The following is a 14172-nucleotide window of genomic DNA, read 5'->3' on the forward strand; positions in this document are numbered from 1 at the left end:
ATTTCTCAAACAACAATAACAATATTAGTGAGATTGCTGACAAATAATTGTTTTTAAATAGGCAATTTTAGAGTATAAGGCATATATCTTGCAACAATCACAGGATGAGGTTGTTTGTAAATTGGATCAAAGAAAACGTACCTTTTTGTAGTCAAATCTAGTTAGCCTGAAAATCCTACTGTCTGGATGTGCGGCTGGGTGTATATTGTAACAAACACTTGTAAACGCATGGCAGCCGCGCAAAAGTATTTTACTTGGGAATAAGACATCTTGCACACGACATAATTTGAAAGGCGTGCAATATCCAAGGGACTACACCAGGACTACATTAGGTGCACCGTTGCCAAGACAATACAGTGTTGCGTCACAAAGCAAACCATGGGCGTCTGTCAGGATCGCTAAACCAACCGGTTTCGATCTTACTGTTGATTCAGCCCCTCTTGCAGCCAATCCGTGGACTTCTAACTGCTGCATTACGATGGCGGTAATGTTATGGAGTTAGTGCCTCCTGTGTTTGTCTATTTCAGGAAGGAAAGAGGAAGCCCAGGCCGAGTGCAAACTGAAATAAGAGGGGGAAATTAACCCGCGGGTGTCCGGGGTCCCAAAATATCGCGACTAAAATAAAGGTCGAGTTAGCCGTTTCTGCATGAGAGCCAGCGAAACTGTAGAATCATGGTGGTTCTCAAAATTCGAGACCAGGTAGGTGATGTCTATTCCCGCTAGCCGACATTCGTTAGATACCACAATAAGCAACCAGAAAATCAGCGATTGCTGTTGCACAGCTAGCAGTTAGCTAGTGAGGTTGTGGTGGAGAAGGGTTCTTTGGGCATGATTTTTAAATTCACGTAATATAGTGAGGAGATCTGTAAAATCTGCTGGGCTCTGTAATGCAAACTGTGCGTGGTTATGTTAACAAGTAGCTAGACGTGGGCCTCGTTGCGATGACTAGCAGCGAGTCTAGACTATAGCTAGCTAGTAGCTTTGTAACCATGCGAGCAATGGCAGCGTGGAAGGCCGAATCAAATTGTAAATCTAGCCTTAGCTTTGATATGCTGGCTAACTGCTTGCTAACGATCCCGTAGCGAGAACAGTGCCTTGATTTTATTGTGGGTGGTTAGTTAGATGGCTCATTTGTCCTTTGAGTAAACGTGTCGAATTAATTCCTAGTAGATCTCCAAGGAAGAGTTTTGAGTAACGTTAGCGTTAACATAATTTCCTTGTATAGCTAGCTTTAGCTGGCTAACTTTAGGTAACGATATTCTAGTTGTATCACATGTTAGATTGTCGACTGGAAAACCGAAAATACGTCCGCATACTTTCTAGCATTTTTTATTCTTAAATTATTGGTGTCGTTTATTGGTTCTATTGCGGTCGTCAGCGTTTGCTTTGGCTAATTTATCCTGTTAGTAATGCCACTTTAATAGCTAGAGCTGAAAACTAGAAACCAAGACCAAACATGAGAGAACTGGCTGTGGCCGTGGTGTTATTGATGCGTAGTTATTAGCTACAGCTTGCATTAATTTTTATGTTTACGTGTTGGCCAGAGTAGCTAGCCCAGTGTCCAGCGCCGATGTGGCACTACCCCAATGTCATATTGGTTTTACGGCAGAGCACTATAACAATTTATTTAACTGGCCATAGAATTATTGCTGACTGGTAAGGTGTCTAGGTTGTCATACTAAGGAGCTTATGTAACCAACTTTGCATTGCAAGTTCTGTCGCTTATTAAGTGGCTACCTCCTGTTTCACAAAGCAACAGGTGACAGTGTTATGTCGTGGCCTGCATTCTTGTTAGCAAAATGGCTAACGTTAACTTTGTTGTTTCGGCCTGCGTCTGAGAACCAAACGTTTATTTCCAGTACCGTTTTGGCCATCAGTTTTTGCAAAAGCTGCCTTAAGGATACATTTTCATATAGCTTTTTTGCGCCATGTTCTCATTTCAATTCAATATGTGAAGATTTATAATCTGATTATTGTTTAATCCATCTGGGAAAATGTATTTTTTAAGCTACATTTTTGTAAAAACTTAAGCAAAAGTGGCCACCTGTCATCTAATGCTCGGCATTTTCAGATTGTATCGACAACCCCTGTTTATAAAGTAGTCCTTTATTTCATAATGACCTAAACACATTCCGAATTGAAGGCCTAAACAAATGACCACATCTTAAAATTTAATTTTTTATTTTATTTATTTTTTTAAAGGCTAGAACGTTTTTGCAGAGCATGGCTGTTAGATAAACAAAAGATTGTGTACAAAGCTGCTGGAGATAAAAATGTAATTGTTTCATTGAATGATTTCAGGTGAAATGTAGATTGTGGATAATCAAGTCTATCTAGTTGTTGTGTAGTTTGAAAGGCAATACCTTGAAATAGATTTCCAGGGGAGAGAAATTGTTTGCTTGCTTTTGTCTAATAGTATGGAAATGCCTGCACAAGTTTTACAGGGGTAGTGGAAGAGGACGTTTAGATGTAGTTTATACCAGTTTGTTTACTGCAATGGACATTTCTCAAATGGAAGGTTGATAAGATCGCCCATTCAGAAATGCATCAGGAATGTGGTCATTGCGAATTTGTGGCATCATTTTGAATGGTTTTCCAATGGCAGTGTTGGGTTTGTTTTTTTCCGTTATACTTTTGTATCAGGGGGCAATTCTGTATTATCACAAGTAATTAAAGGATATCCAGGATTGACAGCTCTTCTCACTGATGCCTGCTCTGTTGTCACTAAAGGAGCCTGGAAGACATGCGAGCAACAAGGTTAAAGGTGTAGTGGGTGTGTACTGTAATCGAAGTATTGTTACTCAGGTGGAATGTAAGGTGGATAAGTGTTTACTTATCCAGACAGGACAACACGGTTAATTTGGCAAGCCATCAGTTTTATAATATAAATTCATTTTTTGCTGTTAAATTATGACCAGGACTGGACATTAAGATTGTATAGTTGAAATCACATCACTTATGCTTTCCATATCTATTTGTGTCTGTATTTAATTTAATATGAAGGAATGGTCTAGGTTGTTATTCTGGCACAGACAAATATGCTGAACTTCCCAATCAGACTGGGATTTATAAACCACACCCCTCAATTTCTTTACATTAGCCAGTAATGTGAAATCATGTTCAGTATAGTGGTAAAGTGGTAAACTATAATTTTCAGCATTTCATTTGGATGTAGACAAAGGCTGCATGTGTTCCCAGTCTCAAGCACATGCATTTGTACCCCAAATTGCAACTTCTGCCACAGTCCCAACAGCAGCGTAATTGTCTTTCTGTGACATTTAATGTTTGTTTATTTCAAAGATGCCCTTATTTCAGAATTGAAATGGAAAATGACGTACATTATGCAAATTGAAATGTTCTCAAAAAGGTCAAACCATATATTTTTCAAGAAGAAGAGAAGATATGAAGATTTCTGGGTTAAAAGTGGTGATTACTGCTTGGAGAAAGGTGCAAATAGTATTTTGGAGTCCTTCTCTCAGAATTTAAACTTTGGCAGTTGGCTACCTCAGCATCAAGCTATTTAAGTTACAAGCTAGCTACTCCTAGTGTCAGTATAATAGCCTATGGGTTAAGTAGGCTTAGAAGCACATAGTAGCAGTGTTGGCTAGTTTAAAAGTTACATCTGTGTTGCAGTTGTATAGTGGTTGTCTTGAAGTGGAGAAAAACTTGTTTCAGGTAGTGGGTATAATAATGTATAATAAAACACATAAAATGTTTCCAGAGTAGCAAGTTCTTAAAAATGTTCTTTTTTTAATTCATTGTATATTGCTGTCTAATGCTAGCGAATTAACACATACACATCCACCACATCTAAACCACTGTTGTCATTAGCTTCTTTCTGCTCTCTAAATCATCTTGTCTCTAAACAGATCAATCTCAACAGTGCAAATGTGTCAGTTCATTTGCAATCACATTTTAATTCCTTTTTTGAAAACCACAACAAATGAGCTAGATAACTTTGTATCGTGTTCTGATTGCCCACTTCCCTTATGAGGAATGCTTCCATTGTTGAGCCGTAATGTACAGAAAATATTTATTGTTTTGTTTCTGAAAACTCAGTTATCATAGCTGCCTTTCACTCATGTGCACTTCCTGTTTCACTTAGTTTATGACTGTTGCAATATTGTAGTTCTATTACGAATGTGTATTTGTATTTTATCCATAAACGAGTATTTTACCTATCTGCAATTAAAACAAGGGATATGATTGATATATAGGTCACTGTGCGCAAGTGTCTTTAAAATTATGAGGCATTTCTTTGATAAGTGCATACTTTTATGCAGTGACTTTTGCTTGTTGTAGGCAGATGGAAAATTAGGAAGAATTTGTTTTGATAATTAGCTGATTTTTACTTTTCACACTCAAGCCATGTCCAGTTTATAAGGACTAGCTAATTAACAGTGACCCTAATAATCCATAATCGATGGTGAAAGCTGGCTGCCTGCTTGTAATGAGCTATCATTTTGGAAAATTGTTTGCAAGCTGCAGTCTGGAGCCAGGCTAATGATGCTCCTTGGGGCTCTGGTAGAAATAACGTGGGGGGGACAAGGTTGAAATTTCTTATTGCACCAATACATATTAATTACTGTGGTCTGATATTGTCACTTCAGCAACCACTGCTGAAATGGGCATGGTCGCAGCTGCTGTCAACATGTAATGTATGCAGCTCAACAGAAATTAAATGCAATTTATAGTTACCTCTGCGTTTTGTTTCTTTTAATGCAGGCAAAGCCAAAGTTGAGAAAAAATTGTTTAAGGATGGAGAAAACACAAATCTCATATGCAAAGAGTAAACTACTGTGAATTTCTTTTAAATTTTTTCAGTTAAAACAAAGCATTCACATATATTGCATTCACATATATTGAGTCCAGCATTTCTATTGATTGTCTGGAACGAAACTCAACAGATTAGTAATAACACAAATCATGGAACTGTGGAGTATTTAAAATTAATGCTATGGGCAAAAATGTTGCCCTAAGCTCCTTCTATTCTTAGTCACATTCAACAGATCCTGTTTTTAGTCAAAGCTAAACATTAATTTGTTGTGTAAACAATTTGACAACTGAAAAAGTCTGAAGGTTAGCTCTGCGTGTTGATTACCAAGACAAGAAGCAATAATTTGGTCTTGTGTGATAACCTTGTTAATATGGCTCCTGTTGATTAGAATGCATTCATGGTTTATTTTAGGAGTTTGACCAGGATGAAAGTGTGTGTGCATACATACATGACTGCATGTGTTTATGCTATGGTCACTTGGAATGATAAAATTAGATGCTGTGTAAAATTGTTGCAGATTGGTCAAGTTTGCATCAGCATTGACCTGTGGTTCACACTGATTGTTTGCTAAGGCTGAGTTGGGAACATATGGTAGCCAGTTTTTATCCATAGTGCAGGGTATTCCATGGCATATAAGACTCACTCCATTCAACAGCATGGGCAGTTGGAGCTATGCGCACATTTGAAACCATCACCTGATCACACGAGAGTTTTTGCTGCAGCAGTATTAATCATGTTTACATCTTGCATGAAGTGCTCCTTCTCAGTGGTACTTGCAAATGAGCCTATAACCTACATATTCTATGAATGTGAAGGGTGTACAATGCAGTGTGATTGTTCACCTAATTACTTGCATGTGGTTGGAAGCTGAGAAGCTCACCAATCCCTTCTCATAAGCAAACAAAACCCTATTATGCCTGAGCACCAGTTTGGATGTGTCAGCCCTATTGGTCCTATTGGTGGAGTGACCAGAGGTAGAGTTTGTGATTTTATGGCATGTTTCTTTGTGCCTGGAGTTTTCTCAGTCACTGGGCGACCAGCTCCCTTGGCAATGAAAAGTAGCACCCCTCTTTACCACCAGATGGTGAAACAGCAACAGGGACCCTGTGCCATGCATGTTTTTTGTTCGGTTATCAGAAAACGCACTTGGTGAGCAAGAACAGGAGGTAAAGTCCTAAAATGATGAATGCGGTTCTGCTCACTTCAGTGCAGTGTTGATTCTCTGCATGTGCATGTACAATTATGGTTTTGGAGTGAGGTTTGGTTAAAGAAGAATTGTGTATTCGGGCCAAAGCAAATGAGCCAGAGGAGCAGCGTGTATACCCTGCAGTACTTACAACAGAGCACTTTCAGCACTGCACTGGTTTTGATTTAGTAACAGATTTCTAATTTGAATGAGAAAGTGTACATTGGTGCGCTGAGTGTCACTAAATGAGAAACCACAGCAAAGGGTGCTTCGGCAGTCTGTTCAGTAGTAATAGTATTGCTAATGTATTTTGGTGGGAAAACATTGATTGTAAAGAGATTTATTTTTATTTACACTGCTGTTACATGTAATTTAACCGTGTATTTTACTTCAAAAATAAAATGAAATAAAATTTTTTTTTTAATTGTAACACTTCTGCTCTGTAATTCTCAGTTTCTTTTTTAGCTTTTAATGAATGATTTTGTTTTTATATTGAAGTCTTTCTGTTAAATTGGAGTGTCTGGCAGTTAATGGCCAGTTTTGTTGTGGCAAATAGACTATAAGATTAAATAGCTGAAGTGGATTAGATGGCAAACTGCTCTGAATAGCTTTAAATGAGTCAATATGCTCAAAACTTGCTGATTTTCTCAGGGCTATAGGGCAATGCTTGGCAAACATTCCTCATAACACCTCTTTGAGGCCTTAAAATGTACCAAAGTAGCCATTTCCTCAGCCTCTAGAGGGGGTGCAGGGACTGTGAAATCCTGTGTCGGACTCTGAAGTAAATGTGTGTGAGTACAAACTGAGTACAGCTTTAGGTCATTTAAATAATAAAGTGCACATGTTCTATGGCAGTACAAGTACACTCGATTTGACAGGTCTTCAGTGGCCTGTTCTGTTGCTGGCTGATTTGACAAAGGGTCTTCCTGTTTATGGTCTCCAACTGTGAGTCAACACTTAGGCCTCTGTTCTGATGGTAAATGCGTTCCCAGATGATTGGTTGTCATTTACATCGGTGGCACCAGTCCCTTTTCCCTGTTTGTAGACGATGAATAAAGGCTTAGTTTGTCAATTGTCTGGAATATTCTAGATTGGAAGAATGCTAGGGAAGAATGCAGCTGAAAAATTTGGAACCCACATTTTTGTCAATCGTGAATCCTCATGTTTTTTTTTTAATGACTGCTTGCTCGTGACATTCAGAAATTACAATGGTACTCTGTCACAGCAATGCTGGAGAGGACGTTTGGCTCCACTATATTAACTTTGCTTTTTACAGAACATACTGTGAAGTTATTGCTATCTCAAACATTAACAGAAATGTTTACTTTCCTTACAGTGCAAGGCCTTTCTTTGAATTTGTGGCTTTCATATGGTTTTCAGGCCTTTAAACATTTCAAATGCCAGCCTACATTTAGTGGATGAGTTAGAGGAGTCATTGGCAAAAATGACTTTCTTTCCCCTGAGCACTCACAATATTTTACAGAAAGCAAATTGGGATGGATGTTCAGTGTTAAATCATTTTAACAACTGAAGGCATCTTATGTTCCACAGCTTTGACTCAGTTAGGTAGTCTAAATTCCTGATGAAGACCTGAGCTTCAGATTGGACATGCTCGTACCCCGAGCATGATAAAGGTTTCTGCTGCGTTTTAAAAATGGCAGCAGGGACTGTAATGCTTGGTGTAAACTGCACTGAAGGCTTGCACAGTTCTGCATGTTGCAGAGCTGCTTTCCACCACATTGTTGTACACCTGTGTGGAAAACACTCGTAGAATATGCGCCCAGCTTGGTCACAATTCTAGATCAACAATCTAAATTCCAGGCAAAGTATTTCACCAAAATAAAAATCTCAGCGGAGGTCAGATTTATATCATGTTTTTAATGAAGTATGCAAGATGTGAAATTGTTTAGTGATCTTTTCAGGATATTTGATATGTGATTATTTTTGTTATAATTTCACAAACATTTTTCCTGTAAAACTACAAGCTTTAGGAAGCCCTTGAGCTGAAAAAGTCATGTCATATGATAGTGTACATCCATTTTTAATTCTAGTAAAGGCAAAATATTACATAGGTTGTGTTCAGAGTAGTTTAACACGAGGTACCTCAGAGCCAGATTACTATACCCTGTTATCCACCGCTGGATTTAGACCAGGGCCATGCCTTAAATGTGTAAGATTCAATGTTATTTTTTAAACAAGATTAACATCATAACATTTTAATGGATGAATGCCTGCATTGGGACCTCAGCAGTGCTCTATAATTTTCAGTCTTCTTAATTTTTGGGGGGGATTTCATGGCAACCTCCCGGCCCCTATGTGGTAGGAAATTGAGTCATAATGCGGTGAATGGCTTACGGCTGGAAAGGACTCTCTTACTCAGTCTCTCCAGAATTTTCCTGTTTAAAAATGCTTTTTCAGACTTCCTCTGCATAACATGTGTGCTGAATGCCCTTCATGGATGGGGCTGAATGTCTTTGAGGGACACAGTGTAGAGTAGTGGATAAGGAACTGTGCAGGGAGGCAGATGGCCTCAGAGTCCCTGCTGGGATACTGCTCTTCTGTCCTTGAGTGAGGTGCTCAAGGTGATAAAAATGGCAAATGGTATTAAACAAAAAAAACATGTAAACACTAAGTGTTGCGAGCTGAACTATCTAAGCAGAGTAAGTCAATAACAGTTGGAGTACAAGTACCTCCGAAATCCACCTACACTCTTGATTCCTGCATGCTGTATGTTTTCTGTACGTTAAGTGTTGTACTAAAACATACCTTTAGCACAGAATTTATGACACAATGTCTTGTTCTTGAAAAATGTCAACAATTCAGCATCATAAACTGGCAAAAGACAGTTCTGCCATGCATCACGTTGGTCTTGTATTAACATGGAAAAAATGTGCACCTGGTTGTTTTCGGTGATAACAGTCACGAAGCAAATTACTACCCTCCCCTTGTAGGCCCCCTGGGCCTCTGCTGTCAGCTTCCTAGAGACATGCACCCTCAACTGGATTAATCCGCCCATATTGCTGATCCAAGAGTTGACAGTTGGGTTGGGATTCACAAGAGGGTAGGTGGCATTACAAATGTGCAAATGAACTTGACGCTCCACTAAACAAAGACATCCTTTAATATCTTTCCACAGCTAACAAAAAAGATAAGCTGCCCAGTAGTAGTCTTGACAGCAATCGAGCATTTTCTCACAAATTTGTTATGATTTTCATTGACTGGAAGCAATAAATGTTGCATTCCCCAAAAGAAAATACTCCAAATAATCTTCTGTGAATTCATCCCTTTTGGTGAAGTTGTATAGCTATCTGGCTAGTTAACTTGCTCAGTTATGTAGTCTGGTCATGGTGTAGCCTTCATTTAAGCGGGAAATTCTTCCGGTTTTAATTTTGGAATTGAATTCGAGTAGCAAATGGACTTTGGAACTTTGTCATGTCTCATGATGCAGAAGAATGAATCCTTAGCTCACTTACATTTTGGAATTCAGGTGCGGAGAATGAAGAGTTGTTTACATCTGTCCAACTGTCAATAAATCTGTTGATGGACAAAAATACTAGTTATCTTTATGATTTAAAAAATAATAAGGCCATTACAAGTGCCAATAAAATTATATTTCAGATGTAGGCCTAAATATCATCACTTTAGCAATCTCCTTTGTCAGGAACACCCACAAGAAGTTCTACTTTGTGAGGCAATTGCCTGTGTGACTAGACGTCTATTTCCATGATGGATTTCTTGTTTTACCATTGTAGGAAACCATTTGCCTGAAAGCCCAGTGGTCTGAATGTGTCCAGATCTCACACACTTTATTTTCTAATGTGGTTTGGAAATCTGGAGGCAAATGCACATTCAAACAAGTGGTGCTTCTCTTTTGACTACAACATTTTTTTACAGAATGTGCCTTTTGCTAAATGTATTCCACAATTGATTTTGTTCATGGTATAAATATGCCCTTTGAGTACATTAAAACAAACACCCCCACATGGAGGAACTGCAAGTTGCTTCATATGCTTTTTGCATATGCTTTGTTTCAAGTTCTCAACCATTGCTTTATAGAAGCAGCCTTTCAATCATTCAAGCAATCCAGCTTCTCTTCAGGGAAATAAAAATGTAATCTGCTGTGTTATTACAACAAATAACTGTTACTTGGGAGTTTTAATTGAATGCTGGGGTTATCTTTTTGAAATTATGTGTAATTAACCTGGAATGGGTCATTAAATCTCTTTCCCTTAAGATGTTTTTGGTTGGATTTATTTTTTGTGCAAAGCGAGTTGCCTTTAAGTAATTTAAGGAAAGGAAGAATTGCCAAATACATTAAGTGGTTGATGCCAGAATTCCCTTCAGAAGCAATGTCATGTTATTACTTTTAAAGGACAGTAGCAGAGTTTTGGAAATGATTTCACTCTGTTTAGACTGTGGCTGGGAGTACTAAGCGATGTTTCATAATGAACTGTAAAAGCACCCCTGGTGGGAGATGGTCATTTGGGAGTCCTAGCCCTTAAATCTTAATAGTGACCCCCTGTGGTTGGTCATTGAACTCCTGGTGTCACTTTCATCCGCTGCTTAGTTCTGTGGAACAGTAGCTGGCAAGAGAAGAAAAGATGCGGCTGTAGATTTCCTCCCAGAACACTGTAACTCTACTGATATAGGTGGTGTTATTAGGTCTTGGTACAACCTTGCACCATTGGCTACATTCACACCTCAGGTAAAAAAGGCAGAAATCAGATTTTATCCATTATGTGTGCCACAGATTAGTTTTTTCTTTAAACAGTGTGAACAGCAAAACCTATATCAATTACAATTTGGGCCGCATTTAGGCTATATGTGGTCTGAAATCCGATACATTTCTTAACCGTTGCAATGTGGCCTCAGTCTGAACAGGCATATTGGAATTCACGTGGCTTTTGCCTCTCTCTGCTGATGTTCATCATAATTCTGCATTGGAGGAACTATTAAATTGAAGATGAAGGATGGTGCAAATCAGTGGAGGGATAGTGAGGGCAAAGACCTGATTAGTATTTGGGGAGAGGCTCCTATTCTAACAAAACCTGAGTCACACATGATCTCGCCGTGCCTGGCTCCAATCTCACATCCACGAGTCCCTCTGCACAGAAGCAGCAGCCATGGCGGCACAAAAAGCTATAGTTAAAATCTTTTTCGGCTTTTTGCCCTTATCATCATTGGCTGACAAATCTCTTACTGGCCTCTGCTGCACATCAACTTTAAAGGGGTAGTTTTCCCAAAAATGAAATTAGGTAGGCTATGTTTCAACTTACCGTAATTTAATTTTAGAGGGAATTACTTTTTTAAAGTTGATGTACAGTGGAGGCCGGCGACAAATTGGTCAGCTATGTATATATCTGTCCAGATGGTTTTGCCGCGATTTGACAAGTTTTATAGATATCTGTTTGCTGCAGTTCAACCCGATACAACGGACCTCAACAGATCCATAATTTTGTGGTGCTCAATGTGCTGAAAATTTACATACGAAAAACTTATTGGCAACTAGCAATGTGAGCAATTTGTTTGTCTATTTTCAGTCATGAGCATACATGTCAAATGTTAAATCTTTTTTTATTCTCGCACCGTTAAAGATAAAAGATCACCAGTGTTACCTTGGCTACTGCTCTAAATGGGTAACACAGGTGATTGGCGAGGCTTGTTGTCATTCACTTTAATGTTACTTACTGGTAGTTGAAAAGATGCCCAGCTTGCAAAAGAGTGCCGAATGGAATGATTTTGAAAAGCTCAATGAACACACTGTTCCAAAATATGTGCTGCCAAATTTGCATACCCCCCTTTCGCATCTATGATGTTAACTCACCGAAGAACTAAATATCTGAGGCCAAGGGATCGCAGCAAACAAGCTCCCAACTTCGTAGTGAGACCTCAACAGTGTGACGGCTTCACAGATTTAAGCGGTGAAGTGATAACGAAAGACGTACTCCCCGTAAGCATGGTAAAAGGGGAAAGGTTTCAGGACCTCGCATTTGTTGAGCCTGAATATGCTGCTGCCGGTTTCAGTCAGCAACTAGTCGACAGTGAGAAATGTGTCGTTCCCATCCCTGACAGCAGCGTCTCTTTCCAGATACAATGCCGCAGTTACTCTCGAACATCCACAGAGCTTTATTTGTGTCGACTTGTATGCTGTCAGCAACCAGCTAATCTTTCTTTCCCATTTTGTTTTAGTTTTTTTTCCATGAACGTAGATGAATGTGTGTGACAGGTCTGAAGCCTTTATTATTGTTAATTTGCTCTTGCGGGTCATTTCAGAAGAAAATGTTCACATTGGTATCGGATATAGGCTCTAGCCCATTATAAAATGAACGCGAACAGCCAAACAAAAAAAGAAAAGCAATAAATCGCAATTGGGTACTAAGGTCTACAGTGTGAACCTAGTCTACAGTTCAAATTTGTTTTTGCACAGTGCTGCAGAATGGAAGTAGGTAGTTTAGGGGAATAAAAGGGAATAAAATATTTTGTAAAAATTGTCATCTTAACCTTTCATTAACCTTTCTGAAGCTGTGGACTGTTTGGCTTGTTGGAGAGTGATATGTAGGCTATTTGAATATTTGATCGTGTACGCTTATTCTGTTCCTGCACAGTCATGCCAAAGAGTAGTCAAAAAGTTTTTTTTTTTTTTCAAATTGTGAAGCAGTGTGTTGAACTTGTAGCTTGCGTATGTTGATAAAATGATCGTGTGTTGGCTTTTTGCACCGCCAGACCAGGTCACCATTGCCATTGCATATTACCTTGTGTTCTAGCAGGTTGGACGGGTCTGGGTGGTTGTTGGATGCAGGCACATGTGGGCAGAAAAGAACTGTCCCGCGCATCATTTGTTCTTCTCATGAAAACACATTATTTTTAGCCAAGCATCCATTTTTACCAGCAAAGTGCACAGTGGGACTTTTGAAATAATGCACTATGGCACTGCTCTACTCCTACATTCTTTCTAGAAAACTCTGGTTGGCTGACCTCGCTTGAATTTTATGAGGCTATTGCATCTAACAAATGGAAAGATTTAGCCTGTCATGTTCCAAATATTTGAGCCAGAAAAACATATTTATACATTTAGATTTGATCCAGTTGTATTAGCTGCACCTGTGAGAGGCAAGTCTATGAAGTAATTCCTCACTTTTGTGTACACTTCTGGCAGGGTGTTCAGTTTTGCAAATATTTCCATTTTAGCTTCTAATGCTGGTTGTGCTTGTATAGTAATCATTTTTCTCATTTATTCTAACCCTTTTTTACCGGCAGGATTGATAGTATCTCTCATAAGCAACTGTATCTGCAGCGGTTTGCTGCATAGAAAAAATCGCTTTTAAAGCAATCACGTAAAGCAGGAACATCCAATTATTTTTGATAAATAATATTAAAATGATAAATTATGCATTTGTCAAAGTTGTGAAGGTTTACGTTTAAAGGGTAAAACCAAAATGTTTTATGACCATGACAGTTGAAACTAACATAGACACCACTTGGCCAGTGGTATGGATAAGTATGGATCATTCAGAGCTGTTAGGTTTAGTGGAATTTAAACTTAATGCAGTGGGAATATTCAGCAGCTGCTCAGACAGTGGCCATATTCTTTGTGCGATGAGCTGTACAGAAACAGGCTTTTTGGTTGTGCCGGATTCCGGAGACAGCAGAGGGCTTGTTTATGAAAGTTGCGCTGTTGTTCCGTTATGTTGTTAGCTTGGAAAGAGTCAGCGAAGAGTTAACAGTCTTGCGGCAGGCCAGGAATTCTCTGCCTGCTCCTTTCATATGTGAGCAGTTACAGTTCCTATAAATGCCAGCCTCTTCCCAGTTTGCAGTGGAAAAAGGGCTCCCAGCCATTGTTCATTCAGATTGTTATTGGTGAGGCTGTGCTGGGCAGCTAGCAGACGATGAGTCTGGGAATCTGCCCCGAAGCATGCTGGGAAACTACAGGACTGACTTACTGTAATATTTTGTGTATATCCGGACACCGTGTTCCAGATAGAGGTTGTCTTTAATGGCTCTGTATTATGAGCAATTGGCTGTTTCACAAAACCGATACCAGCTATGAGATGCACTATTTCTCGTGTCCGGGCTGCTACATTAGAGGAACTGCAGGAGTTATCTGAACCATTAGTACCCAGCACTTTCATTTAGCAATTTACCGTAGATGCGATCAGGCAATGTTCCATTCAAATATTAATTCCCCCCTTCTCTTTAGCCAAATCGAGAA

The 14172-nt window shown here is 39.1% G+C and overlaps 1 protein-coding gene across 1 annotated transcript in view; it reads left to right on the top strand.

Moving 5' to 3' along the window:
* The first annotated feature begins 462 nt into the window (after positions 1-462).
* ankrd28b (ankyrin repeat domain 28b) overlaps positions 463-14172 on the top strand; it is a 36231-nt gene continuing 22521 nt past the window's right edge. The window contains exon 1 of the mRNA XM_064348446.1: positions 463-699. Within this exon, the coding sequence (XP_064204516.1) occupies positions 673-699 (27 nt within the window). The 5' untranslated portion in view covers positions 463-672. The remainder of the gene's footprint in view (positions 700-14172) is intronic.

This window comes from Anguilla rostrata, chromosome 1 (genome assembly GCF_018555375.3).
Source record: "Anguilla rostrata isolate EN2019 chromosome 1, ASM1855537v3, whole genome shotgun sequence".
NCBI lineage: Eukaryota > Metazoa > Chordata > Actinopteri > Anguilliformes > Anguillidae > Anguilla > Anguilla rostrata.